At 45.9% G+C, this 27,081-nt stretch overlaps 1 protein-coding gene and 1 long non-coding RNA gene across 7 annotated transcripts in view; one reads left to right on the forward strand and one right to left on the reverse strand.

Annotated features, from left to right (window-relative positions):
• EDRF1 (erythroid differentiation regulatory factor 1) overlaps positions 1-3,688 on the reverse strand; it is a 43,145-nt gene extending 39,457 nt beyond the window's left edge. For 3 of the 6 annotated variants that reach the window (XM_077877259.1, XM_077877257.1, XM_077877260.1), the window contains exons 1-2: positions 3,458-3,688; positions 1,426-1,634 (exon numbers count right to left, since the gene is read on the reverse strand). In XM_077877259.1, the coding sequence (XP_077733385.1) occupies positions 1,426-1,634; positions 3,458-3,565 (317 nt within the window). In that variant the 5' untranslated portion in view covers positions 3,566-3,688. Of the gene's footprint in view, positions 1-1,425; positions 1,635-3,457 lie in introns of those variants that run through there. The other 3 variants (XM_077877258.1, XM_077877256.1, XM_077877261.1) reach the window with 2 other exon arrangements.
• A 114-nt stretch (positions 3,689-3,802) lies between these two features.
• LOC144300956 (uncharacterized) lies at positions 3,803-5,506 on the forward strand. Its single transcript, XR_013367704.1, has 2 exons — positions 3,803-4,110; positions 4,388-5,506. It is a non-coding gene; the product is annotated as an uncharacterized LOC144300956 (long non-coding RNA).
• Positions 5,507-27,081: the final 21,575 nt, after the last annotated feature.

A 27,081-nucleotide genomic window follows, 5' to 3' on the forward strand; every position in this document is an offset into this window, starting at 1 on the left:
GTGGGGTGGGGGAGAACCTGACCCCAATTCAGCCAGAAGAAGAAAAGAAAAAAAATGTTGTGTCAGGTGCCACGTGAGGCACGTCTATAATCACTAAGCCTGAAAAGCAGCTGATGTCACCATTTTTCAGTTAGTAAGTGGCAGAGGATCAGAACACTTACCTAGGACCGCCTCACTTCAAAGCACGCTCTGATTTATACCATGTGGGCTAGGCAAGTTACTTAACCTTACCAAGCCTCAGTTTTCCCATGTGAAAATTAGTTAACACAACCTAACTCAAAGGGTTGTTGCGAGAATTCAATGAGATAAACGTATGAAGTACTTGGCACACTGTTTGCACACAGTCGATATAAATATAAAAATTTAAATCACTTCATAATATTTAATTGCATTGACATATAATTTATTAGGCCATTCTTCTAAAAGAAAATATCTGGACTATTTCCAACTTTTTGCTAGTATAAGTAATACTATAAACAACATTTTGCAAATAGGACTTTTACCTTCAGAGGCATTAGGATAATTTCTAAACTACTAACTCATTAGGTATTAATATATTTATGGCTCTTGCTAGCTTAGGCCGACATATTTTAGGTTTAGTCATGGAGGGGGAAACAGAAGAGAATCCTGCACATTAAATATTCTACAAGAATATAAATGTTAGCATACGTTTCTTTTTATTTTTTTTAAAGATTTTTACTTATTTATTCATAGAGACACAGAGAGAGAGAGGCAGAGACACAGGCCGAGGGATAAGCAGGCTCCATGCAGAGAGCCTGACGTGGGACTCGATCCAGGGTCTCCAGGATCACGCCCTGGGCTGCAAGCAGCGCTAAACCGCTGCGCCACCGGGGCTGCCCCAGCATACGTTTCTCTATAAGAACCCAGGACACACTCATCCTTAAATACTACCAGCGGAATTTCCAGCAACTACCTCAGCAAGTGCCAAAGCCACGGGTATATAGGTCACCCAACATGCTGGGTTTCTTCATCAGGCTTTTTCAGACCAAACAATCCACCACTATTTAATGAAAACTCTGTATGGCAGGTTAGGCAGTGTTACAGGTTTTCCTTCTCCTGTGCCACCAGATTTTTTTGTATTCACATACTCAAAAGGTATGTGATTGCCTAAAACCAAAACATCTAATTGAATTTTAGTGGTCAAAACTCAGCTTTGTTAAAAACAACATGCAGACCCCAAAGAAGTATATGCAAGTCATGTCCTCATATTAGAAATACAATCCTATTAGAAGAGGAAAAAAGGACTTTGAAAGTCAGCTAAAACCTTTTTCTAAAGAGAAATCTCACCAAGATGATGAATATACCAATGAAACCGAAAAAGCAAATATTAGAGCTGGGGTGGCGGGGGCGTGGGGGGGTGGCAGGGAGTGTTGAGAGGTAAAAATGTCACTGATTAATACTTACCTTGAAAATGGCTTGCTTTTCTTACTATTGCCAAGAATGGTAGTTCCTGCTGGCCCTAGTTTGGCACTCTCTCGTAACCAGTTGGCAGGTGGGAGTTTCAAGTCTGTCTTCTCTTCAAGGCGTGCAAATGCTGTTCGAGGAGGCGCAGAGGAGTACTTCACCACAGCTCGGCTCTTCACTTCATTGCCTCCAAGAAACAAAGCTGATCCCTAATTAACACATTGAACAAAACTTGAATAACACTCCTAGAAATTAAAAATCCCAATTTTTTTTTTTTAAAACAACAACAACAAACCCGCCACCCCAGGCTTCACATGAATACATGCTACAGTTTCTAATAGCAATAAAAACGCAAGCATACACTGTCATGTTTACTTAGCTCTTTTTCTTTTTCTTTTTCTTTTTAATTTTAATTTAATTTTATTTATTTATGATAGGCACACAGTGAGAGAGAGAGAGAGAGGCAGAGACACAGGCAGAGGGAGAAGCAGGCTCCATGCACGGGAGCCCGACGTGGGATTCGATCCCGGGTCTCCAGGATCGCGCCCTGGGCCAAAGGCAGGTGCTAAACCGCTGCGCCACCCAGGGATCCCATACTTAGCTCTTTTTCATGTAATTTCAAAGAAAAACATGGGTCCAGAAGTATAATGTTTACGGTCATTGCCTGAGACAATGGTCAAGTCAATAGAATCACGTTAACGAAAGGCAAAACTTGATAAAACCTTTGCTCCTTAGTAAAGATGAATTATTTTAATTTCAGTAACCTATAATTTAGAAAGCCGCTTTCTTTTATTTTTTTCTATAAGATTTTGGGCAGCCCTGCTGGCCCAGCGGTTTTAGCTCCTGCCTTCCCTTCCGCCCAAGGCATAATCCTGGAGACCTGGGATCGAGTCCTGCGTCGGGTTCCCTGCGAATAAAACCTTTTAAAGGTTTTATTTATTTATTCATGAGACACAAAGAGAGAGCGAGAGGCAGAGACACAGGCAGAGGGAGAAGCAGGCTCCATGCAGGGAGCCCAACGTGGGACTCGATCCCGGGTCTCCAGGATCACACCCTGGGCCAAAGGCAGGCGCCAAACCGCTGCGCCACCCAGGGATCCCCTTTTCTTTTCTTTTTTTTTCTTTCTTTCTTTCTTTCCATCCATCCATCCATCCATTTATTCAAATTAAACTTTACACCCAACGTGGGGCTTGAATTCCACCAAGAGATCAAGAGTCCCACGTCCCACAAACTCAGCCAGCCAGGTGCCCCCAGGGCTTTCTCGGGCTCCAGTTTAGTGACGGATTCGTCAGTTCATTACACAAACACTCTGAGCCTTGGCTTCACAGGAAGGCCGGGGGGGGGGTGGGGGGGTCCCCTCACACTCTTCACCTGCACCCCCGCAGGTAAGCTCAGTGCCCCAGTTCACTACCCTAACCTCTCGGGCAGTCCCTGTTCGGCCCGGCAGACACTTGGAACCCTTTACCACCAGCCCACCTCGGTGAGCTCCCCGGGGACACCTGCTCTTCTCCCTCCAGCTTTGCATGACTCTGCCACGTTTTTTTTAAAGGATCTTATTTATTTATTCATGAAACAGAGAGACAGAGAGAGACAGAGAGAGAGAGAGGCAGAGAGACACAGACAGAGGGAGAGGCAGCCTCCCTGCAGGGAGCCCGGTGCAGGACTCGAACCCAGGACCCGGGGTCACGCCCAGGGCCGAAGGGAGATGCCCAACCACCGAGCCACCCGGGCCTCCCGCTCTGCCACCTTCTGGAACCGCGTGCTCCCACGTACGCTCCTTGGGAGCCGACACCGGGTCCAAGTCGCCTGTGGCTCATGACCGAGCGGGAAGCCACAAGAGCTTCTCCTAGGAGTGACCCGGACGCGAACGCCGGACAGACACACACGGGCCCCCTCCCTCCGCCTGGGAGGCCGCCCGGGAGGCGCGGGCGGGGGGGGGCAGCAGCGGCCTCCGGGCAGCGGGACGCCCTCCCCCGCGGGGCCGGCCCGCAGCCCCCGGAGCCCCGCAGGTCCCGCCCCGGGACCGACTCACCTGTGCAGAGGGGTCCTCGGATTCTCCCTGGGACAGGAGGCTGAGCCCTCCCCGAGCAGCGGCCCCCGCCGGCGGACACTCGGCCCCGGCCTCCTTGGAGTCCCCCATCACCTCGGCCCAGGGTTAGGCGGGGCGAAACGGGCCCAGAGGAGCCGCGACACACACCGGGCCCGGCAGCGCAGCGGCCGCCAGAGACGCCCCACACACGGCGCTTCCGGCCTCGGACCGGAAGGAGTCGCGGTGACGCGACCAAATCTCGCGATCTTCGTGCCAGCGGCCCGGCCCCGCCTTCCCCAGCGGAAGCTCCCTTCGCGGCGGGGGTGGGGGGGGGGGGTTGGGGGAGGGGCAGGAGCTGTAATGCGCCTGCGCCTGTCGGAGCCTCTTCAGGGGGCCACTTCTCGCGGGATCTGATTCCCAGGCTCCACCCCTTCACGCGTTTGACGTTTGTTGGCAAACAGTTCCGGCGGCTGGGGGCTCCGGGGGTCGGCGGGGTGGTCGCCGCGTGGGCGGGGGCGGGCTGGGGCGCGAGGAACCCGCGGTTGCAGTTTATGTGAGCAGCGGGGTGTTGGCGCTCCTGGCTGCGCGGCCTGCGGTGGCCTCCCCGGCTGGCGGACGGGCCCGCGGCCCCAGGACGGGAGAGATGGGGCGGCCAGGTGAGGCCTCGGCGCCGCTCCCCCGCATCACAGTGCGGCTGTGGGCCCGCGGCCCCGAGGGGAGGGGCGGCGGGGAGCGGCGGGGCCCCGAGGGGAGGGGCGGCGGGGAGCGGCGGGGCCCCGAGGGGAGGGGCGGCGGGGAGCGGCGGGGCCCCGGGGGGAGGGGCGGCGGGGAGCGGCGGGGCCCCGAGGGCCGGGGGCTCCAGCTGGAGCCGCCCCTCCCCCCCCCCCGCCTTCCCCGGAGGGACGCGCTTCCGAGGCGGTCGCACCTCCGCAGGGTTTTTGCAAGATGCCGCGTTGGCCTGGTGACTGCGGAGCATCTGCGGAAAGCCCGCTGCTTGTCGGGTGCCCGGGCGCTGGCGGAGGGCTTTCCGGGGGTCCTGGGGCTCCCCCAGCCTCCAGGTGCAGGTGTAGTTCCGTGCGGATCCTGAGTGCGTAGGTCGGGGGTGGGCCCGAGAGCTGCGCGACCTGCAGACTCCAGGAGACGGTGCCGGTGCTCGGAGCAGCGGGGGAGGCCGGGGACCCCCCCCCCTCCCGCCAGCGCCCTGGGAAAGCTCGGGAGCCGGACTCCGCATCTGACGTCGCAGCACGCGAGCTTCACCGCAAGACCCGGCCCCGCGTGAAAATGTGTGTTGTTTTGCGGTGACACATTGGGAAGGTTTTTGAAGACGACTTTGCCTCGCAGGATTGGGCTGCCTCGACTTGTAACTTAGCTTTGGCTCTGGTACCTCGCTGCGTACGTCCTCACTCGTCCTCGGCACATCCTTGGGGCCGAGGAAGCTCAATTTACAAGTTGCTTTCAAATGTAACGAAATATTCTTATGAATTCTGTTTAGCAACGGTAGCAATACATAATGGTGCATTTTGTAGACACTTCCAACATGTATTGATTTTGATGGTTACTGGGTTTTTTGTTTGTATTTTGTACTCCTTCTTTTGGCAGGGTGATACGTTATTTATTGTACTAAAAACTTGAACAGAATTTATGATATCAGGCATTAGGAAGATGGCTAAGTCCTTTTTTTTTTTTTTTTTTTTAAGATTTAATTTATTCATTCATGAGAGACACAGGCAGAGGGAGAAGCAGGCTCCATGCAGGGAACCCCATGTGGGACTCCATTCTGGGTCTCCTGGGTCACGCCCTGGGCTGAAGGCAGGCGCTAAACCGCTAAGCCACCCAGGCTGCCCTGGCTAAGTCTTTTTTGGTATATAATACCCTTAACCTGGGAAATTATTACCTTCTTTTTCAGGAATGTTGAAGAACATTTCAGTTCATACGATGTTAAAATTTTAAAAATCAAATACGCATCATCATCCTAATTTCTAAAACATGTCTTTTTCGTGTGTGTGTCCATAAAAACATCTCTGAGTGGTAAATAAAATGATTTAAAATTTATTCTTGACGTTTTATTTTCCAATTTTTCTTTTTGATTGTTCATTGTTTTATCAAAAACATGATTTTTATTAAACTTTTAAACTTATGGTTTAGCTTCTAGTAATTTTTAAATGCTGTTGTTTATTGGTAAGAAGGGATGTTCTGAGGTATCAATAATTTTTTTTTTCAGGACTCAAATATATTGCAAGCCTCTTGAGAAGTAGGTTCCTGAACCCTAGGTAATGTTGCTTAGTGGGACAATATGCTGGAAATGGCAGGGAGCAAGGGCCTGGGTGGCTCAGTCATTTAAGGGTCTAGCTCTCGATTTTGGCTCAGTTTGATCTTAGGGTGGTGAGATCAAGCCCCACATAGGGCTCCTCATTCACCATGGAGTCTGCTTAAGATTCTCTCTCCCTCTCTCTGCCCCTCCCCCTGCTCACATTCTCTCCCTCTCTTTCTGTTAAATAAATAAATATTTTAAAAAGAAGAAAGAAAAGGCAGAGGGGAATGAAACAGAGAGAGCCAGAAATTCAGCATAGAGAGGACAGCTGCAGAAAGAATCCTGGGAGTAGAGACAGTCTTCAGCCTGGGGGGTGATGGTGGGGGTTGACCAGTGACTCCCAGGACCATTTGTGGAGTGACACCTGAGGAGAGAGAGACTGGGTTTCCCGGGGCTGCTCCCAAGGCTAGAGCCAGCAAGGTTTGGGAGTAACGGAGGGGGATTCCTGAGGGCAGGAGAAACTGGGCACATCTGACTTAGAGAAAGTTGATCCATTTTGATTCTTTTTTCTCTCTGTTCAAACACTTTTAAAAAGATTCTATTTATTCGGGGGGGGGGGAGCTCCAGCAGGGGTGGAGGGGCAGAGGGAGAAGCAGAGTCCCCACTGAGCAGGGAACCTGACATGGGGCTCGATCCCAGGACCCTGAGATCATGACCAGAGCCAAAGACAGCTGCTTAACTGACTGAACCACCTAAACGCCCCTCTTCTCAAACACTATTAAGTGTTGTGTATGTGAGTGTGTGTTCCTGTGAGAGAGATATCATTGTTTCTAATGTAAGTAATTGAAATTTAATATTATGGATAACATGGATCATTACTTCCAGAATTTCACATTTGAAGAAGGTTATTTATGTTTCTTTTCGTGTTGTTTCAATGTCTGCCTTCCGCCTCCTTCCCGGTCCCCTGGCTTCCAGCCCCACTCAGACGTACTGCATCACGTAGGGCCTGCTCTGCTGTGTGGGTAGGTATCGTTCTTGTACCCAGTCAGCACTCTCAGGTGTTTACCCCACCCCCCAGCACCTGATATTTTCATCTAAAACTTTCACCCAAACTTAGGGAATGTTTGTTGAATGAGTGAACTGCCTACAGTTTCCTGCTTCAACAGGTTGTTCCAGAGTGTCTATTTGCTGGTGGTTTTCCTCTGCTTAGAATACCTTTCCCTTCCTCATCTTCCATGTCAGGTATCATCCCTGGAAAGTCTCTCCTGTCCCCCCCCTACCCCCTTAGGGACCCTTTCTTTGTTCCCAAAGCCTGTATGTAGCTTTATCCTGCCCTGCCGTTTTATAGAAGAATTAACCTGTTTTTATCTGCCTCTCTTGCCACCTGTGAGCTCCTCCAGGTGTCCCATCTCATCATCTGTTTTACCAACACCAGGCGCAGCACCAGCCCACTGAACTCTTTTAGCCCTTAGGCAATGTAGGCAAAATAACCAGTATGACAGGCTTTAAAAATGGTTATCAAAGTGTTTGAGGCATATAAACAATGTTGTTGGCTCCAATTATTTTTTTTAAACTGCAAAATCAAAGCTAAAAATGTTTAACGAAATATCTCCCAACTATTACTGTCAGTCATTAATTACTAAAGTTCGTCTTCACATGCAGCTTGTCCCATTCCAAAACATTTTGTAGTTTAGACTGCACTTACAAATCTCATTCTCCCAGCACACATTATGATTTCAGAGAAATGCTTATCATAAATTTTCTTAGTTACTCGCAGCACACGGTATTTTCCAAAGCAAAATTAGACATCTTGTCAAAAATGTTTACAGTTCTATGCGAGGCAGATGTGCCTCATGATGTAGGGAAGATGTTAGGGTTCGAAGCCGGCAGCCAAGAAGAATTCTTGAGATGTCTTCGGTGCCAAAAGGTGCTTTTATTAAAGTCGGGGGACAGGATCCGTGGGCCTAAAGAGCTGCAGTGGGGTCGTGAGGAGTGGCCCATTATATACTTTCCAGTTGGGAGGGGCTTAGGGAGAATAAGTCTCTAAGGAATTTTGGAAGCAAGTTTTCCAGGACTTTGACAAGGCTAGCAATCATTAGGGAAAGGTCATTTATTACTGTCTAATAAAACCTGAGTCAAGAGACCCTTCAGATTTATATCAGTGGGTCATCTGCGTGGGGGATGATTGCCAACATAAATCTTGGGGGTAGAGATACAGGAAGTTTCTAAAAGAATTTTTATATGTTAAAGCGTACTTAATAGGATCCTGAGGGTCAGGCTAAGATTGCTTGTTGCCCTTAGCAAAGTACTAACAACCAGGCAGTTGAGTCCCTAGAGGAAGTTCATTCTGCCTGTTTCAGGGACTTGCCAATAGGCTGTAGGTAGTAAGGAAATTTAATAATTTTTCTTCTGCTTTTCTTTCCCAGATCACCTGGGACCCTGACAGTTCCTCTTGCAGAGTGGAGAACATGCAGGGACCACTTAGGTTAGGGCTTGTGTCCTTCAGTGTGTCATGGTCCCCTCCATGACCAATGTCTTTCACTTAACCATTCTCACTTGTTTACTTTGTGGGACCTTGGAAGGCCCTGGTTTCGTTTCTTTGCTTTTTTTTTCTTTTTCTTTTTAAAGATTTTATTTATTCATGAGAGACACACAGAGAGAGGCAGAGACATAGAGGGAGAAGCAGGCTCCTCAAAGGGAGCCGGATGTGGAACTCAATCCTCAAACCCAGGATCACACCCTGCTCTGAAGGCAGACACTCAACCACTGAGCCACCCAGGCGTCCCAGGCTATGGGTTTCTGACTCCTTGTCATAGACTTTTAGAGCTGGAAGAGAGATCTGAGATTATCTGAGCCCATCCCATCACTCTTTAGGTGAGCAGTGCAGCAAAGGCAAGTTTAGCAGCAAAGGCAAGATGAGTCTCTGACTCCCACGCAGCCTCACAAAATGTTGAAATGCAGACACAGGCAAGCCATTGGACCTTTAATGTGTCTCAGAATCTCCTGAGGAACTTGTTAAGCGAGCAGATCCTCCAGCCATCTCCATTCAAAACTGGTGTTCCAAGGTAATGCTGAGAAATTTGCATTTTTAGCAAGATTGCAGCATCTGATCACCATGGTCTGTGACCACAGTTTAGAACAGTGATCTCCACAGACACTCCGCCAGCATGCAGGAAGAACAACTTTTTTTTTTTTTTTAAGATTTTATTTATTTATTCATGATAGTCACAGAGAGAGAGAGAGAGGCAGAGACACAGGCAGAGGGAGAAGCAGGCTCCATGCACCGGGAGCCCGATGTGGGATTCGATCCCGGGTCTCCAGGATCACGCCCTGGGCCAAAGGCAGGCGCCAAACCGCTGCGCCACCCAGGGATCCCTATTTTTTTTTTAATCTGAAAAGTAAGGGCAAAATTAACCCTTACTTAATAAATAAATGAAATTTTTTTTTTTTTAAATTGGGTTTTGCAGCCAAAACAAATGATCCCTAAATGTCGTGACTTACAAGTAGAGTCCCCAGGTAAAATTCAGGATGCTGAGTTACATTTGATTTTTGGGTAAACTGAACAAATTTCTAAGGGTACAAATGTCCCGAATATTTAGTGGAAGTGTGTCCTGGACACAATTTGGGACATCCTTGCACTAGTCCACATGATCTTTACTCTGTGAGCCAGACTGATGAGACCACTCTGAGCATTGCCAGTTGGGGTGGTACAACCAAGATAGGGCTGACCTGTATGTACACCAGTTCCCAAAGCTTCTGTTCAGGAGGGACAAACATTGCTTCCGCTCACTTTTTTTTTTTTTTTTTTTGGCCAAAATGACACACATGGCCAAGTGTAACATCAATATGGCAGAGAAGACTACTACCCCCAGAGAGGGGCACTGGGTGTCTGGAGACCATTCTGTAGTCTACCAGAGTATATAGATGCCATCCTTGTGGTTAAGTCTGGTGACAAAACAAGGCCTTTAGGAGATTTTTTTTTAAGATTTTATTTATGAGAGAGAGAGAGAGACAGACACAGGCAGAGGGAGAAGTAGGCTCAGGGATCCTGATGCGGGACTTGATGCCAGGACTCCAGGATCACACCCTGGGCTAAAGGCAGGCACTAAACCACTGAGCCACCCAGGGATCCCTAGGAGAATCTTTAGAACTCTATAATGAGGGGTGACCTTGAAAATCTCATGTACACACACAGTTCACAGATCATCATGTGACAAAGCACTTAAAAGAATTTTCAAGCAAAAAATGAGTTAACTATGTTTTATAAAAAGTGTTCCACATTTCCTCATCTTCCGTGGTGACAAGTAGCCATCATTAGGATGCTCTAGGAGAAAATTTCACAAAAACAGACTTAATCGGTTCCTTTCAGAGAAGGGTAACGGTTTAACAACGAGTGAGAAAGTCTCTTTAAAAAAAAACAAAACCAAAAACCCTTATCTTATGGAGGGAGCATTTTTGAAAACAGATGTTTGCAAATCTATCCAACATTATGTGATTTTGTTGCTAAAAATGACCCATACTACTTCTAAAAAAAAGCCCAAAACCTAATTTTTGCACAACTTGAGAGCCGAAATCTCCCACTTTTTAAAAAAATCTTGCAAATGGAGTTTGTTTTAAATATATTGAGGAATCTAAAGAGGACAGTGGTGCAGATCTGGTTTACTTAGTCAATGTCTAACAAACGAAAGGGAGACAACAGAGCAGTATAGAGACAGCAAATCCGCTGTGCTCCTTAGCCACACTCCTAAGGCCTTGGAAAAACCTATCCACCTCTTAATTGTTTTCCTCAGTACCACTCAGCCTACTCAGAATGCCCAGGCTGATCTCTTTGTCAGCCACCAGCTGATTTGTTTACCCCAAAAATGTGCCCGCAAGATTCACTCTTCCCAGCTGCCAGCAGGGGCTTTCCTCTCTCCTCTCTTGCACATCCTGTTTTAATTTTGCTCCTTGACAACAGTCTGTTAACCTTTCTTCCTCACTTAGGAGTAAACAAATTGCATGTAAAGCAACGAACTTAATTCATCTCTGAATTATTCCTTGAAACCTTGTAATTGGTTTGTAAGGAAGTCTGATGGGCTCAAAGAAGATGGAGACGTAACCAAATTTCAGCTACAACGTTTGGGTTCTCTGTGGATACAATTGAAATGAGCAGTTTGACTTGGAAAGCTCTGAGACCAGTGAGTCTTCCTAGCTTATCTTTTGAGCTATTTTGAGTAATGACAGCCCTTAAAACAAGTTTTAAAATAGATCGAACTTGGACACTTCACATTGTTCTATCACAAGGTTTTCAACCAAGAGCTGCAAAAATAAGCCTGTTTGACATATTACTCTCTTTTAAAGTATATTAGTGGAACAGAACTAGTTTGCAGTCAATAAATAAAAATATCTTAAATATTGTTTTCCACGTTTGTGTTTTTATGTTAATGTATTACTATGTAATTTACAAATATAAATATTTGTATACATACGTGGGGGCTGCCTGTGCAGAACTTTTTTTTTAACTAATAATAGTGTGTGATAAGAAAGTTTATAGACCTCTGTTTTTAGAAAGACTATTTTAGACACACCATGGTACCAAAAACCACCTGCCAGCTACTCTTTAAGTGAAGAACAGTTATCAAGCTACTGATCTGTATTTTCCTTTACACTTTAATTTGACAAGAGTAGAAAAATTTTAAAGTATAAGACAATGAAAACTTTGAGGTGTGATAGACCAGCGTAATAGCAAGACCCTCTTGGTTAAAAACTACATGATAATACCTTATTTAATTTAGGTGACAGTTATTTAATTGCTGTTCTGTAGACTAATTCCATTTAAGCAAATTATTTGAAACTCTTTGAAATCCATTTTGATTGCACTTTTGGGAGTTCTTCTTCTAGATACTGGAAGAACAGAAATTCTATTGTAAGCTATTAGCATCGACTTTGAGAATACAATGCAAGTGGTTGTAGGGGCAGGTTGTCTCTGGTATTACTTTGACAGCAGTTCTTGGTCCTGAGTTTTGTCCTTCGAAGCTGATTATTACCCTAAATGAATTCTAGAAATGGTTTCTTTTTTTTAAAATTTTATTTATTCATGAGATACACACAGAGAGCAAGAGAGAGAGGCAGAGACACAGGCAGAGGGAGAAGCAGGCTCCATGCAGGGAGCCCGAGGTGGGACTCGATCCTGGATCTCTAGGACCATGCCCTGGGCTGAAGGTGGCGCTAAACCGCTGAGCCACCCAGGCTGCCCTAGAAACGGTTTCAAAGTCACTAACCTCTGCTCTTCAGACAGCTCGCTGGTGGATGGAGCCAGAGTCGTTATTCATGCTGTGTATGCACCTTTGGCTAAGAATGAGAGAAGCAAGGAATTCTCAAATGAACCTTCAAATCAGTCCCACAGTCAGGTGCTGCCTGTGGGCCCCCCTCTGCCTTTCTAGTAAGGGCTTGGCCTTTGCAGACCCTAATGAATCATTTAGCCATTAAGCATTTACAAGGAGACTTCCAGTGGAGAGAACAAAAGGAAGGTATCACTTAGTGCCAAAGGATCCGATGTCAAAGCTGCTGACTGGACAGACCTTTTAACTAAACATTTCTAGATTTGTCTTCTCGTGGGCATGGAAAAGATATATTTTACTTTCTCAAGCGTCATGCAGTCACAAGGCATCCAGTAATAGAATCCATTGCACACAAACGTTGGGCTGAATGGTAACCATTGGATGAACCACGGGTATTATCCACATACGACAATTTTTTACATATTTATTTACATTTTTTTTCTCTCTAGGAAATGAAGCCAGAATCCACAGATGTCATTATCCATCTGCATACTTTTGTTTACTACCCAGAGGGCAAGGATATTGCATTTTAAAAGTGTCTGGACTTTTGTTCTTTCTTATCACAAATGACTTGAGAAGCTCTGACCATTCACGTTTACCCTGAGTGAAAGCCCCAGTCAAAGCCTTGCTTCCTGGAGAGCTTTGAGATTCTGGTACAAAAGGCATTTTATAAGCACAAAGTGGAAAAGCGTCATTTATATTCATTTGCTGCTGTGGCATTTCTCTCTGGAATCTTCCTCTTGTCTGTCAACATTGTGCAAAAAAGACTGGTCTCATCTACATTACAAATATCATTCTTTTAATGGTCTGGAAGTGGGAAAGAGATAGCACAAGAGTGGGAGGAGAAGCTTGAGCTCTTCTGTTGGAGGGTCTTGGGCTTGTTTATCCCTAAAATTAGTTGGACATAGTTGGTGTGGATATTGTGAACTGTGTATGAAAGACCTGAGTATGAAAGTACTATGGTGCTTGTGCCTCTTGGCTGCAACGAATGTTTATGATCTGCTTGCAGTGACTCACGGGAGAATTGCAGCCATAGGGGAGGATCTCAGAGGGGTCGTTTAGAATAGAATGGGTCTCTCTGGGCAGAGGGTGGTCTGCATTGGCCTCCACGGCTACAGGAAGGCTTCCAGAGTGAAGAAATTTCCACCAAGATGTCTCCTAGGACCTGTGGCAAATCCTCCTTCATAGGGGACTCTACTTGATGTGATTTAAGAAACATCAAGGTCTTTATGTCCTAGAAGATCTCATGTGTGACTTAACACACAGAGAGTTTGCCAACTGGATTGGTTGTGGTAGAGCCTGGCTCCAAGGGGCTCCCATTCGCATCTGGGAATGTCCTAGAACATGAGGCATTATCCAAGAGGCAGAGGATGGCGTCATTTGGGCCAAAGGTCTGAACCTGAGGGCCATATAAATGAGTGGAGATTCGGGGAGAGGACCTTGGAGGGCAGGAGTGCTGCCACAGGGAAGGATGGCACCCGGAGGGAGAAAGACCTGTATCTCAATCCTTTCATACCTGTGTCTGGGGCCTCCTGTGAACCTGCAAACCAGCTGCTGCTGCCTCTTCTCCTTTACCTTCTTCAAATCTTCTCATCACAAATTTTCAAATATATACCTAAGTAGAGAGAATGGTACAACGAACTCCCACGTACCTGTCACCGTCATCTTCCTTGAACAATTATCCACACGCATCCTGTCTGCCTCCTCCCCCAACCCTCCCCTTCCTCAAATTATTATTGAAATTAGTTTATTCTTCATCATTTTTAATTTTTAATCTTCCCTGTTGCATTTTTTGGGTCCTAAAGATACATTTCTCAAGAGAGCCCTGAGTAGTTCTGACAGAAATGTTGGATTGACCAAACAATGTGTGCTTCATTCATTTCAGACACTTAGTGAGTCTGAGGCACAGCACAGGGTTGAAGACAGTAGCAGAACAGGGCTCCTGACCTCAAGGGCCTATCATCTAGTTCTGGGGAGAGGACGAGGGCACTAACAAGTCCTCGAGTAACAGGTGAGTGTGAGCTCTGCTATGATAAAGGGGAAGTCCCAGGTTTGGTAGAGCTTCCAAGGTGTGATAATTACACTCAGCCGGAAGGGGTGAGTGTGGAGGGTGGTCAGGAAGGGCTGTGGAGCCTGGGGTGGATAAGGGGATTTGGAAGGGTGGGCGTAGGATGGTGAGGGAAAAACAGTTGCCAAAGTGCAGAGGTGGGAGCAGCTCAGGCAAAGGGGAGGGACAAGAGGGTCACCCATTGACTGTTACACATGGTGCACGGGAACTGGTGGGAGGGATGGGGCATGGGAAGGAGGGCAGTTGGTTCTTTATAGGTTAATAACTGGACCATTCTTTTTTCTAAGTAAGGAAAAACAAAATTAGATTTCTAGAAGCATGGCTATGAAAAAGAAACTCCAGACCATAATTAGGAAACCAAGAGAAATCAAGGTGGGCTTAATGAAAGTTAGCAGGAATAATAAAAGCTCAGGGAGCTGCCTACAATAAAATGGACTCTCAGTCCACTAGCCAGGGGACACATTTTCTAAACCTAGAAATGAAGCTTGTTTGTAACTCCCCGCTACAGACAACGTAAAATAAGCTGTAGTCCTTTTCCCCTGACTCCTGAGAAGACGTGATTTTTGCCTCTGAAACTAAGACGCAGGCAGAAAATTCCTACTGTTGCTTCCATGCGAAGGATAGCAAAGAAGATGATGAGATCGGTGAAATGTTCATATTCTGTACACGATACAGAATAGTAACCTGATTTTTCAAAATAAGATTTTCATTACAAATGTGAGCGCTGTTATGGTAGGAAATTCAAACAGGGGGATCCCTGGGTGGCTCAGTGATTTAGCGCCTGCCTTTAGTCCAGGGTGTGATCCTGGGGTCCTGGGATCGAGTCCCGCATCGGGCTCCTTGCATGGAGCCTGCTTCTCTCTCTGCCTCTCTCTCTCTCTCTCTCTGAGTCTCTCATGAATAAATAAATCTTAAAGAAAAAAAAAGAAAATTCAAACAATAGTAAAATGCGGAAGGGTGCATTGTCCTATTACCTGAGGAACACAGTTTTTAATATTTTAGTGTCGTATAATGATTTTGGGACATGTTTTTAAACTAAATGACTTTAATTGTTTATCTCTGCCTGCCTCCCCCTGGAACAATTCATTGTGCTTATCAAGGAGTTTTGACATTAAATATTTATATCTCTGTTGACTTTAAGAGTCACTCTCCTTTGAACTCAGATTTCAGATGGGATACAGGAGATCACCTTGGTATTAAATGAGAGGTAAAGTTTATTGTTAGATATGCATGCATGAAACCACTTTTTCAACTGTTTTTTTTTTTTGAGGGTGGGTGGTTAGTGGGGTCTGGGGGAAACTATAAATGGAGTTCTGCATAGCATATAGCTAAATATCTCAAGTTATATATTAAGCCAACAAATTATTAAATGAAATACATTCTGTCCTCCTTCCTTGACTAATACACCTTTATCACAGCCATGCCTTGGCAACTATTAAAAAAAAAATATATATATATATATATTGGGGAGGAGGGGCAAAGGGAGAGGGAGAGAGAATCTTTTTTTTTAAAAATTTTATTTATTTATTTATTCATGAGAGACAGAGAGAGAGAGAGAAAGAGAGAGGGAGAGACACAGGCAGAGGGAGAAGCAGGCTCCATGCAGGGAGCCTGATGTGGGACTCGATCCTGGGACCCCAGGATCACGCCCTGGGCTGAAGGCAGGCACCAAACCGCTGAGCCACCCAGGGATCCCTGAGAGAGAATCTTAAGCAGGATCCAGGCCCAGCAGAGCCCAACCCTGAGATCGACCTCACAACCCTGAGATCATAACCTGAACCGAAATCCTGAGTTGGATGCTTCACCGACTCAGCCACCCAGGCACCCCTAAAATACATTCTATCCTCCAACCTTTCCGACAGATGCCCTTGGCCACCCCTTGGGCATAGGGATGGACATACCAGGTCCTTTGGGGGACAGGCTTGGGAAGCAGCGTACATGGGCCCCAGAGCAGGCATGGGCTCCAGGGAGCTTCCCTCCCCAGAAGGAGAGGCGTGTAGCCTGAGGAGGGCTAGAGCAGGTGACTCTCTGGCCCCAATCTGGATGAGGCCTTCCACACTTCTGGTGTACAGGTGGTGTGCTGGGTGCTTGGGACTCACAGGTGAGTAAAAACAGTCTAGAGAGGGCGTGCAGAAACTGGCAGGTAAGCACCCCTGAAATGCAAACTCCCCACTCTGAATTGACCCAATCAGAAAAGTCAGGGAAGAGGTAACTAGGCCAAAGCGGGGAGAGAAGAGAATTCTAGGCAGAGGGAAAAGCATAGGCAAAGTCAGGGTAGCAGTGGGGAGCCCAGGCAAGGCGAGGCATGGGAGGCGGTGGTGAGCTGGGGGCAGAAGACCCAGGAGCTCCAGAGAGGCAGGTATGTCTTGACCAGGAAAGGCCTCCGTGGCCTAATTCAGATTTTTCTCTGTATCCTTAGCAAAAGGCTTTGAGCTCAGCTGACAGAAATTAAACAGCCCCGCTCTCCAATGCAGATGCGAACCTTAAGAATGAAATCACAGCAGCAGTGAACTAAACTGAGAAAAAACACCTTCCGGCAACCTTGCACATGACATTTGTCACTGCAAACAGGCTTGTCATGCACAAATCACCTGCAACAACAAAGAGGATTATGGATGGGTTGGTGGCCGTCACACGGGATCTTTTTGTGCTGAGGAGTTTAAATCAGGTGGTTACTTGCACACCATTTTGTGGGATGTATTTGTAAATATATCCTGCTGGCATATTTTATGCTTCAGTTAATTGAGTTGGCATCTAATTTAGTTGACATCTAAAAATAAAATCAATTTTCAGACAAAATACCCATAAAATAAGTGAAATGCTATAATAGGTTTCAAGAAATTAAAATGTAATATATTTAGGCTTCTATTCTAAAGCAATTTTATGTGGAATAGTGGATACTGTAGATGTATTTTTTTTTTCTCCTGAATCTCTGTCAATTACATGATAATGAATGCTGCTACTATATTTTCAGAAATTTATTGCTTGGAGTAGTTTGTCATGAAGAATGAAATTTTTGTTGGGGTTTCCTTTACAATGTCAAAGAGCTTAAATATGAATACTTTGTATGTCGATGTGCAACTGTAATTAAGCCATGACAATGATTATTACTTTGGGCATAAACACGATCAAATTTTCATTGGGCGAGTTCTTTTTTAATTAATGTTGAGTTATGTTCTGTTTATTATCCTGTTTGCTTATGTTTCCTGCCATTTTCCAGTTGTCTGCTTGAATCTTCTTTTTTAATAGTGAGTTAGCAACTGATAATGTGTATTGATTTCAGTTTTGCTTCTCATTTACATTTTTATCTCTTTAGTTGATGTATTTGCCTTAATCATTTTATTTTTATAAGCAGTTGTACAGTTTGTTAATTTAGCTAGATGATTAAATTTGGCTTCTAAAGAGAGTTTGTTTTAGAAACTGGTCCCTGAAGTAAATTAGTATTTGGCATTTTCAACATATCAAAGGGACTGGTCTCCTAAAGATAGCTAAGAACGTCACTCTAAATTCTTCAAAGTGGATTCCTAGTTTTGAAACCTTGGACTATATAGAGCCATATATTCCAGTAGGTGGTGCAAATCGACTCCATTTCAAATGTAAATGTAATTTAAAATTGTGATGTAACTATTTGTCCTATAAAAATAATATTTCAACATGTTTTCTCAACTGCAAAATTATTTTCCTCTATGTCTAAAGGAAGCTTGATTTACTCTCCCAGGCTCATTTTTCTTCTCCCGGTACGATTATAATGATCACTGTCACAAGAGAGGTGAGTGGGGAAACGAGGAGGGGGGACAAAAACTGGGGAGACCTGTTAAAAATTATGAATACAAAGGAAAGTCATTTGCTTCTGTGTTCAGTTTTACTAGAAGAGGAACATAGGGTCCACATCAGCAACCTTCTTAGTTTTTACGTCCACATGATGAGGACACCATCATCACACCATGTCTTGTTTTTTTATAAAAATTAGGGATATTTTACTCCTAGGAGTCTGATATTCACATGCCAGCACATAAAGTATGTAGACAAGGAAATTCATTGCAGCATCTTTTGAAAATTAGTTTTCACTCTGATCACTGTAACGCACATGCACAAGGGGCCGTGCAGTAGGCTGAGAGCAGGGACTCTGGAGGCACCTGCCCCTTGGTGATAGGAGGATTAAAGAACATATACGTAAAGTATCTAAAGCAAACCTGGCACATAGTAAGCACTGTATGAATTTTTTTAAAAAGATTTTATTTATTTATTTATTTGAGAGAGAGACAGATAGCGACAGGGAGCATGAGCTGGGGAGGAGAGGGAGCAGGCTCCCCACTGAGCAGAGAGCCCCAGGACCCTGGGATATGGCCGAGCACTAATGTTAACACTATTGTTTGAAAAGTAAAACAGGGACACCGGGGTGGCTCAGTGGTTGAGTGTCTGCCTTCAGCTCAGGGCGTGATCCCAGGGTCCTGGGATTGAGTCCCCATTGGGCTCCCTGCATGGTGCCTGCTTCTCCCTCTGCCTGTGTCTCTGCCTCTCTCTCTGTGTGTCTCTTATGAATAAACAAATAAAATCTTTAAAAAAAAGTAAAACAGTGCAACAAGGACTTTAGTGACCAGCAGCTGTCTCTTGCCTTCCCCCTCCCCTGCCACCCCACATCACCTCCTCCTGGCAAGCACTCACCACTCAGCTGTTTGTCCAGCTAGTTACTACCATAATGTTGAATATTATTTTTAAACAACTCTTTCTCTTTAATCATTGTTTTTAGTGGCATTAAGCACACCCACCATGTTGTGCAACCATCACCACCATCCATTTCCAGATGTTTACCTTTCCAAAAGCAATTCTGTACCCGTTAAACCGTAACTCTCCACTCTACCTCTCTCCTCCCAGCCTCTGGTAACCCTGACTGACTCTCTTTGTTGCGTCTATGACTTTGTCTACTCTAGGTATGTCCTACAAGTGGAATCACAATATCTGTCCTTTTGTGACTGGCTATGTCACTTAGCATCATGTCTTCAAGATTCTCCCATGGAGGGGCAGCCCCGGTGGCGCAGCGGTTTAGTGCCGCCTTCAGTCCAGGGTGTGATCTTGGAGACCTGGGATCGAGTCCCATGTCGGGCTCCCTGCATGGAGCCTGCTTCTTCCTCTGCCTGTGTCTCTGCCTCTCTCTCCTTCTGTGTCTCTCATGAATAAGTAAATAATAAAAAATTAAAAAAATGAAAAAAAAAAGATTCTCCCATGGAGCCGGTGTCAGGATGTCCTTCTATTTTAAAGGCTGAGTAATATTCTACTGCGTGTATAAAGCCACATGTTGCTTATTCATTTATTTGTTTGTGGACATTTGGGTTGTTTCCACCTTTTGGCTACTGTGAGTCATGTCGCTATGACCACCAATGTACAAATATCAGTCTAAGCCTCTGTGTTCAATTGTTTTGGGCAGCTGTTTCTTGATTTATCCATTTTTGATCCTACCTTTTGATTTCCAGACATGGTAAGTCAGACAGGTAAGGACATAATTATAACCAACTCCCTACCTTTCCATATACACACACTCCCCATCACCACTCCCACATAGTTTTTGTTTTCTTTTGTTTTCTTTCATTTCTTTGTTTTTAAAGTGGAATCTAATGCGGGTTTGAACTCAGGATCGCAAGGTCAAGATCTGAGCTGAAATCAAGAGTTCAATGCCACTTAGGTACCATCCTCCATCCCCACCCCCGTTTTGAACAAATAAAAAAAAAAAAAGAGTTTCCTTGATTATAATGTTACGAATATTGTTAACTGCTGAGGCAGACATGCCCTAGTAGTTCCTCTCTTTTCTAGAATACTCGTCACTTTTTCTGAAATTAACAACAGCATCAGTTTTATGTTTGCCATGTTCCTTTGTGTCATCATTACATATTCCTTGATGCTCTGATTCATGTTTACCAATGATAAGTCCCGTGTGGACATGCCTGGGAGACTTTTGTTTTCTTTTGTTTTGTTTTGTTTGATCTTCTCTGTCTTTCTCTTTTTCCAGAAGCGTAGTGCCTTCCTGTTCCAGCCTGCACCAAGTGTTTTCTTGTACTCCTGTCTCCTGTGGCTTCCTTTTCCCACCATCCTGAGCCGCTTTTTCTTTCTGGTGCTCTCCCACATCCCATCTTTGTTGTTTGAAGCACATCTTTTGCTAGCTTCCTGAGTAAAGGTATATGGGAGATAAAAACTTTGACTTCTTTCATATGTTAAAAGTTTTTTTTTTTCCGCCCTCACTATTTTGGTAGATCATTTGGCTGGGAATAGAAATCTGGATTGAAAATCACTTTTACTTAATATCCTATAAAGTACCTTTGTTGTTGGTTTTCGCTTTTAGTGTTGCTGTTGGGGGATCTTATTCTGCTAGGATTCTTTCTATTGTTGTGCAATATTGAAAAATCTCAAACCTGCCATCGACACTAAAGAATGGAACAGTGAATATCTGAATATACCACACCTAGTCTCGTAATTGTTAACATTTGGCCACACGGGCTCCATCTGATTTCTTCTCCCCACCCCTACCCCAACTATTTCTCTATGTATTTATGTATGTAACTGTCCACCTATCTATCTCTGCGTACATTCACACACTTCTGTATCTGTATGTGTATAATTCCTTTGTTGGCTCTTTGAAAGGCACAGCTATTCTAAATACTTCAGTGTGGCTTATGGGAACAAGGATACTTGCCTATATTTTTGCATAATACTATTATCAGAGTAAGATATTTAACACTGACATAATAAAGAGTCCATATTTGAATTTCCCCAACACTGTCAACTCATCTTTTATAGCCGCCTTTTTTCTTTCTCTGATCCAGGACAGAGTTGAGGCTCCCACATCACATTTATTTCATTGTCGTGAACACAGCCTGTCTCTGCCTGTGTCCTGAGACCAGTCAGTGGTTGGCTTGCAACCGTGAAAAGCTGCGTCTCTGTGCGTGAAATTTTTCTGTGGAGCTGCAGATTATTAAATGCTCACCGAACTGCCCAATTTTAGTCTTATGATCTCCTTACCTCCATGCCTCATCTCCTCCCCTGTGGAGACTTCAGGTTCATTTTCTCCAGAGAAGAAGCCCCTGATTTTCTACTGGTCATCACCAGTAGAAGTGTCAGAGTAGAGATGGGGAAAGTTATTGCTTGGCTATCTAGGGTGGGAGAGGAGCGAGGGTTTAGCCTTCTGGCTATAGATTTTCAACCAACATTTTCAGCCCCTGCCTTGCCTTGCCCCCACCTTCCACAGTACCTGTTTCCAGGTCTTGGAGGCCCAGGCTCTTCATGTCACCCAGCTAACTTTCTATCAGCATCTGGGTCATCTCTGCTGCTCTTTGCTGCAGCAGCTACTGTTTCCCCACCTGCTTTTTTATATTCCCCAAGTTTGCTGAGATCTTTCTTTTGTTACTGTCTCTTCTTTATTTTTTTTGTTCTTGTTCTTCTGGGTCTACACCTTTGAAAAGTTCCTTCATTGGAGGGTTTCCAGAAGAAGACGAAATAAAAGCATGTAGTAAATTTGCCATGTTGATTAAAAAAAATTTAATAGCATTTTTAATAGAAAAAAAATCATTCATTCAAGACTCTTGGGCACCTGTCATGTAAGAGGAGCTAGGGATGTAGTGGTGGGAGCAAAACCAGGGATAATTCCTGGGTTTATGGAAAGAATAGCCTAGAGAGGAAGCATGAATATGTGATGTATTACAAACTATAATAGGTACTTTGAAGGAAAGTTCAGGTTTCTACACCGAACTGGGGGAACTACCTTGATCTAGAGAAAATGAAGTTTAAGATCTAGAGGACAAACGGGAGTCGGGTGGACAAAGGGGCAAGGTGGCTGGGAGGTGGAGCAGCATACAAAGGCCATGTGGTGGCAGAGAGTGTGGTTTGTGGAGGGATGCAGAAAGGGAGGCAGAAGATGGTAGGAGTTGCAGCGAGACACAAAACTGGCAGGGGCCAGTTTATGGACTGCACAACGGACATTGTCTTTTTGCTGCATGACCGTGGCCACTGAAGGGACTTTAATAGTTGTCATGGTCTGAGTCACATTTTCAAATGATGGGATACAGAATGGCTTGGGTGAAGAGGGCTGCACAGATGCAGGGATTACCCGAACAAGGCAGTCATCCACTTGAGAAATAGTGGTCACTTAAGCCAGGATGTTGGAAGCTGAGCTGGAGAGAAGTGGATGGATTTGAGAGATATGCAAGGACTTGGAGATGGTTCGGATCTTGGGAGTGGAAGAGAGAAAGGTATGTGGCTGACACCTATTTCTTTGGTATGTAGAACTGGATGGATGGTGGTACCATTCACAGGGGCAGAAAACTCTAAAAAATAACTAGATACAAGAACTATCAGAAACAACTGAATTGTCCATCAACAGAACAATGATCAAAAAGATAGTTACAGTGGCAAAGTTGCAGCAGCCATGGCTTTGGTTAACAGAAGGCCAGAGAGCTGAACAGACTAAGGAGGAAGTGTTTGGATTATGATTCTAGAAAGCAGGGTCTGGGTCAAGATCACGGAACCTGTGATTGACAAATGTTCCTTCTTAGAAGATCCCAAACCCAGTTTTGAGAGGTTAGGATTGGAGAAGGGTGCTAAGGGGGGGGGGGGAGTCAAGGATGTTGGGTAAGCTGCTCCTTTTATAATTTGATATATCCATTTCCAAGGGAAGTCAATCATCTCTGGAGGGACCCATCATCCCAGAGGACCACAAAGGAGAGACAAATTGGCCTCTGACACTGGATGGGGATCCATGTGTGTTGTACCTGACAGCACCTGTCTGAAATGGGGGGCAGGCCAAGCAGAGTCAAGTGGCCTCTAAACATAAAAGGGTGATGGGCTTCAATGAGATCCAGTGAGGGGCTGTGCTCTGAGTGGGCATATGGCTGCCTCTCTGATAAACCCTTCCAGGTCCCCAGTGCCTGCCCCGACTTCATCCCCTTCTGCTACCACCTTGTATCCACCAGGGATCAGTGGGAAACAGCTTGCCCCAGATGGTTTAACAAAACTACTTCCATGAAGGCACCACTTGTGTTGTAGGTATGGGCAGGTGAGGGTCACGAATATGACGGTGAGGCTCTGTCCCTACCTGGGGACTGAGAGGATGAGGAGGGAATGGTGTTCCTGGAGCCCACTGAATATTGGAACCAAGGAGGAGATGGAAGGAAGCAGAGATTACTGAAGAAACAGTGCCAGAGCAGGAAGGATGCAGGAAGGGATGACCAGGCTTCTTTTTCTTTCCTTTCCTTGCTTCCATGTCCTGTTGCTCAAACCTGCCAGGGAGCCAGAGAGCAAAGGAGCCTAGGGGATGCCGTCGGCAGGGTCAGCCTGGCAGGGCTGAGAGGCGTGGATAATGGGCTGGGGGCACAGGGGAGCCCCTGCACACATCCCTGTGGAATGGCCCACACCCGTCCCATAGCCTGTGCCACTGCAGCTGGAGACGGCTTCCTCTGTGCACAGCCCTATCTCAGGATAGGTATGCCCAGAGCTGCCAGGGAGGATCGCATACACCCACACTCAGGATGAGCATGGAACTTCTCCCAAGGCCAAATGGAAATGGCTTTTGGATTACCCACCATTTGGCCAGATTATTTGCACCATTGCTTCTGTCCATTACCGAGGAGAGCCAGGAGGGGTCTGGACTGTCCTTGGTGTTCCAGGATGACCTTGTGGGGAGCTGATTACAGTCTGTGTGCAGAAAAAGAAGATGTTTGACTGTCATTCTTTCCCTTACTCTGGTTCAGTGAAGCCCGATCTTTGGCCTGTGGCTGGAACCCACATTGAAGAGCCTGTCATTGCTGGTGATTTTTCTTGGAAGGCCCGAATTCAGGCTGAAGCAAGGCTTTCCATTAGCAAAGCTGTACACAATCCATATTTGCCTTTGAGCTTCCAGACTTCTCATTCGGTGCTTGGGGGGTTCTCTCCTGCACAGGACTCCTCTTCACCCCCATCCCACCTGCATGCCACCATCCGCAAGCCAAAGAAAGGACAGATGCCAACACAGCGGCCAGGGACCTTGGGTCAACTCAGAGAGCAGAAAAAGAGGCAGAGTCCAAGGTCAGGGTGCTTGAGAGTCTTTGGGAATTAGGGCATCTTTTGGGGGAGGGCATCCCAGGTTGGCATGGAAAGCATCTGTCTCTGCCATGGCCCCCTTTACATTTAAAAGCTCTGGCTCAGGCAGCCCGGGTGGCTCAGCAGTAAGCACCTGCCTTCGGCCCAGGGTGTGATCCTGGGGTCCCGGGATCGAGTCCCACGTCGGGCTCCCTGCATGGAGCCTGCTTCTCCCTCTGCCTGTGTCTCTGCCTCTCTCTCTCTCTCTCTCTCTCTCTCTGTGTCTCATGAATAAATAAAATCTTAAAAAAAAAATAAAAGCTCTGGCTCTGTGGACAGCCTTCCAGACACTCAGGGCACATCCCCAGCTGGGGTCCTGCAGTCTTTGACTTCCTAGGCCCCTTCCTCCTTCCAGCCTCAGCCACCACCATGTTCCCATGGGCTTCTTGACAAAATCTGTGCCCTTTGAGGAATCAGTAATATATAGTAAAAAGAGCTAGCATTTGTTTATACCTAATTATGGGGCAGGAACTTTTCTGGGCTTTTCACCTGCTATTAATGAGTTTAATCCTTACAAGGCCCAAAGATGTAGGTAGGTACTTACTTACTTACTTACTTACTTTATTTATTTATTTATTTGTTTGTTTGTTTATTTATTTATTTATTTATTTATTTATTTATTTATTTATAAGAGAGAGCAAGTGCTCAGGGGAAGGGGTGGAGAGGGAGGGAGAGGGACAAGCAGACTCCACACTGAGCACGGAGCCCTGAATCGGGCTCCATCCTAGGATCCTGAGATCAGGACCTGAGCCAAAACCAAGAGTCAAACACCTAACTGACTGAGCCACCCAGCGGCCCCCTAAAGATGTGAGTAGTTTAAAAATCACCTCCATTTTGCAGGTGAGAAAAGTGAGGCACAAAGGGGTGAAGAAGTTGCCTGAGATAACACACATACAAAGTGCAGTGCTGGGGCGCACACCAGCCTCCCACTCCTCGACTGCATTTTTATCAGGGGTGATACTGCTGCCAGCGGCCATCCCCGGGTTCTTGCTGCTGCCTACACATTTCTAAATGTTGGAATTTTTTCCTGCGGTCCAGAGAAATACTAAGAACAGTGAGAAACACAGAAATACTAGGATATTAGAATTCAGGTATCTTTTGCTTTCCAGGATGTCTTAGAGAACAGACAGCAGGTAATTCTGAAAATACTTTTTAAAGTTCTGTTTCAGTCCCCTGGGCTGGGTTAGAACAGAGGTCGGCAATTTTTTCAGATCCAAGAGTCTAACTGCACTAAAATCCACAAAACATGGTCAACAAAGATGCAAGATGAGAATACCTTTCTTTTTTTTTTTTTTATAAAGTTAATTTATTTGGGTAATCTCTACACCAAACCTGGGGCTTGAACTCACAACCCCGAGATCAAGAGTTGCATGCTCTTCAGATTCAGCCAACCAGGTGCCCCGAGAAGGTCTATTTTTAACAGAAAAATATATAACTTTACATGAATGATATTGATATGGTGATTAATAGGGAACTAAATATGGAACTTATTAACACTGTTCAATGAAATTAAATTGGTGAGGCTTCTGCCATTTACTCTTTTAAAGTTTTCATGATAGGGCCACCCGAGTAGCTCAGTGGTTGAGCGTCTGCCTTCGGCTCAGGTCGTGATCTCAGGGTCCTGAGATCGAGTCCCGCATTGGGCTCCCCACAGGGAGCCTGCTTCTCCCTCTGCCTGTGCCTCTGCCTCTCTCTGTGTGTCCCTCATGAATAAATAAATAAAATCTTAAAAAAAATAAAGTTTTCATGATAGCTGCCTCACCTTGCCTGTCATAACCCTAAACACAGAGACAGGGCCCTGTGGGTAACAAATGAGCTGGTCTTGTTAACGAGAAGGAAGCCACACTTAGGGCAAGAAGGGGGTCACTCAGTCCTTGGGTTTGGGTCTCGGGCACCTGCACCAGCTTCAGGGAGAACAGAAATCACAGATTGAGCTGTGGGGCTGCCACGGAGGTCCCGAGATTTGCCAAATCAGGGAGGGGCAGGTGGTGTTCTGGGGTGATGTCAAATCCAGCATGTGTGTGTGGGCTGGGACTGGAGTCAAGTCTGAAGTCATCACGGAGACCAGGGAATGGGACTTTCTCCTTCTCCCCCCCCCTTGTGGGGGCTCACCTCCTACAGTGTCATTCCTGGGGAGAATCCATACCAAGAGGTCCAACCTGTGGCAGAGAAGGGTGACAGGTGTGGGAGGCATGCTGGGCAGTGGTGGAGAGCAGGACACAGATGAGGAGGTGGTGCGTGGGATGGTCCCCATCTGGGCAGCAGACTCCTGGGCTTCGGAGGCATTAGCCAGGCTCCAGATCCTGGGGGAAGTGGATTCTGAGCTTTGTTTCCCACCACCTTCCTGTCCCATAGGCCTCCCATCCCCCTCTGCCTGTAAGGCCAAGCCTTCCCTCTCCGCTTCTCCCTTAACCCTTCTTCCTCCCTCTTCACAGACAGAAGGAAACTAGGGCTTGTGCATTGGCCAGTTTAGGGGTCCCACCAGCTTCAGGTGCAGGTTCAGCCTGTGTGGTGAGGGTCACATTCCCTCAGCCCCTCCAGGCAGGTCTTTCTGAGTTGGCTTCATTCTTGAGGTCCAAGGCAGAAAGGTGGCAGCAGAGATGCCAGTTTGTATTGCTTTTGGGTTCAAATTTGTCAGGAAAGATTGAGATTCCTTCTCTGCTCTAGAACTGATTTTACTCTGCTTTGATTGTCCTGATTGTGTCATGTGCCCACCCAGAGCCAACCGGTATCCCCAGGGGATGCGATGCTCCGATCGGCTAGTGCTGGAGAGAAGAGCAGAATCAACCCCATCCAAACCGTGTGGACTGATGGTGGTGATGAGCAGAAATCGGGGTTATTGCTGGAAGAAGGCTGATGATGGATGCTAGAGAGGCAAGCCCCAAGT

The sequence above is a fragment of the Canis aureus genome, chromosome 29, assembly GCF_053574225.1.
Source record: "Canis aureus isolate CA01 chromosome 29, VMU_Caureus_v.1.0, whole genome shotgun sequence".
NCBI lineage: Eukaryota > Metazoa > Chordata > Mammalia > Carnivora > Canidae > Canis > Canis aureus.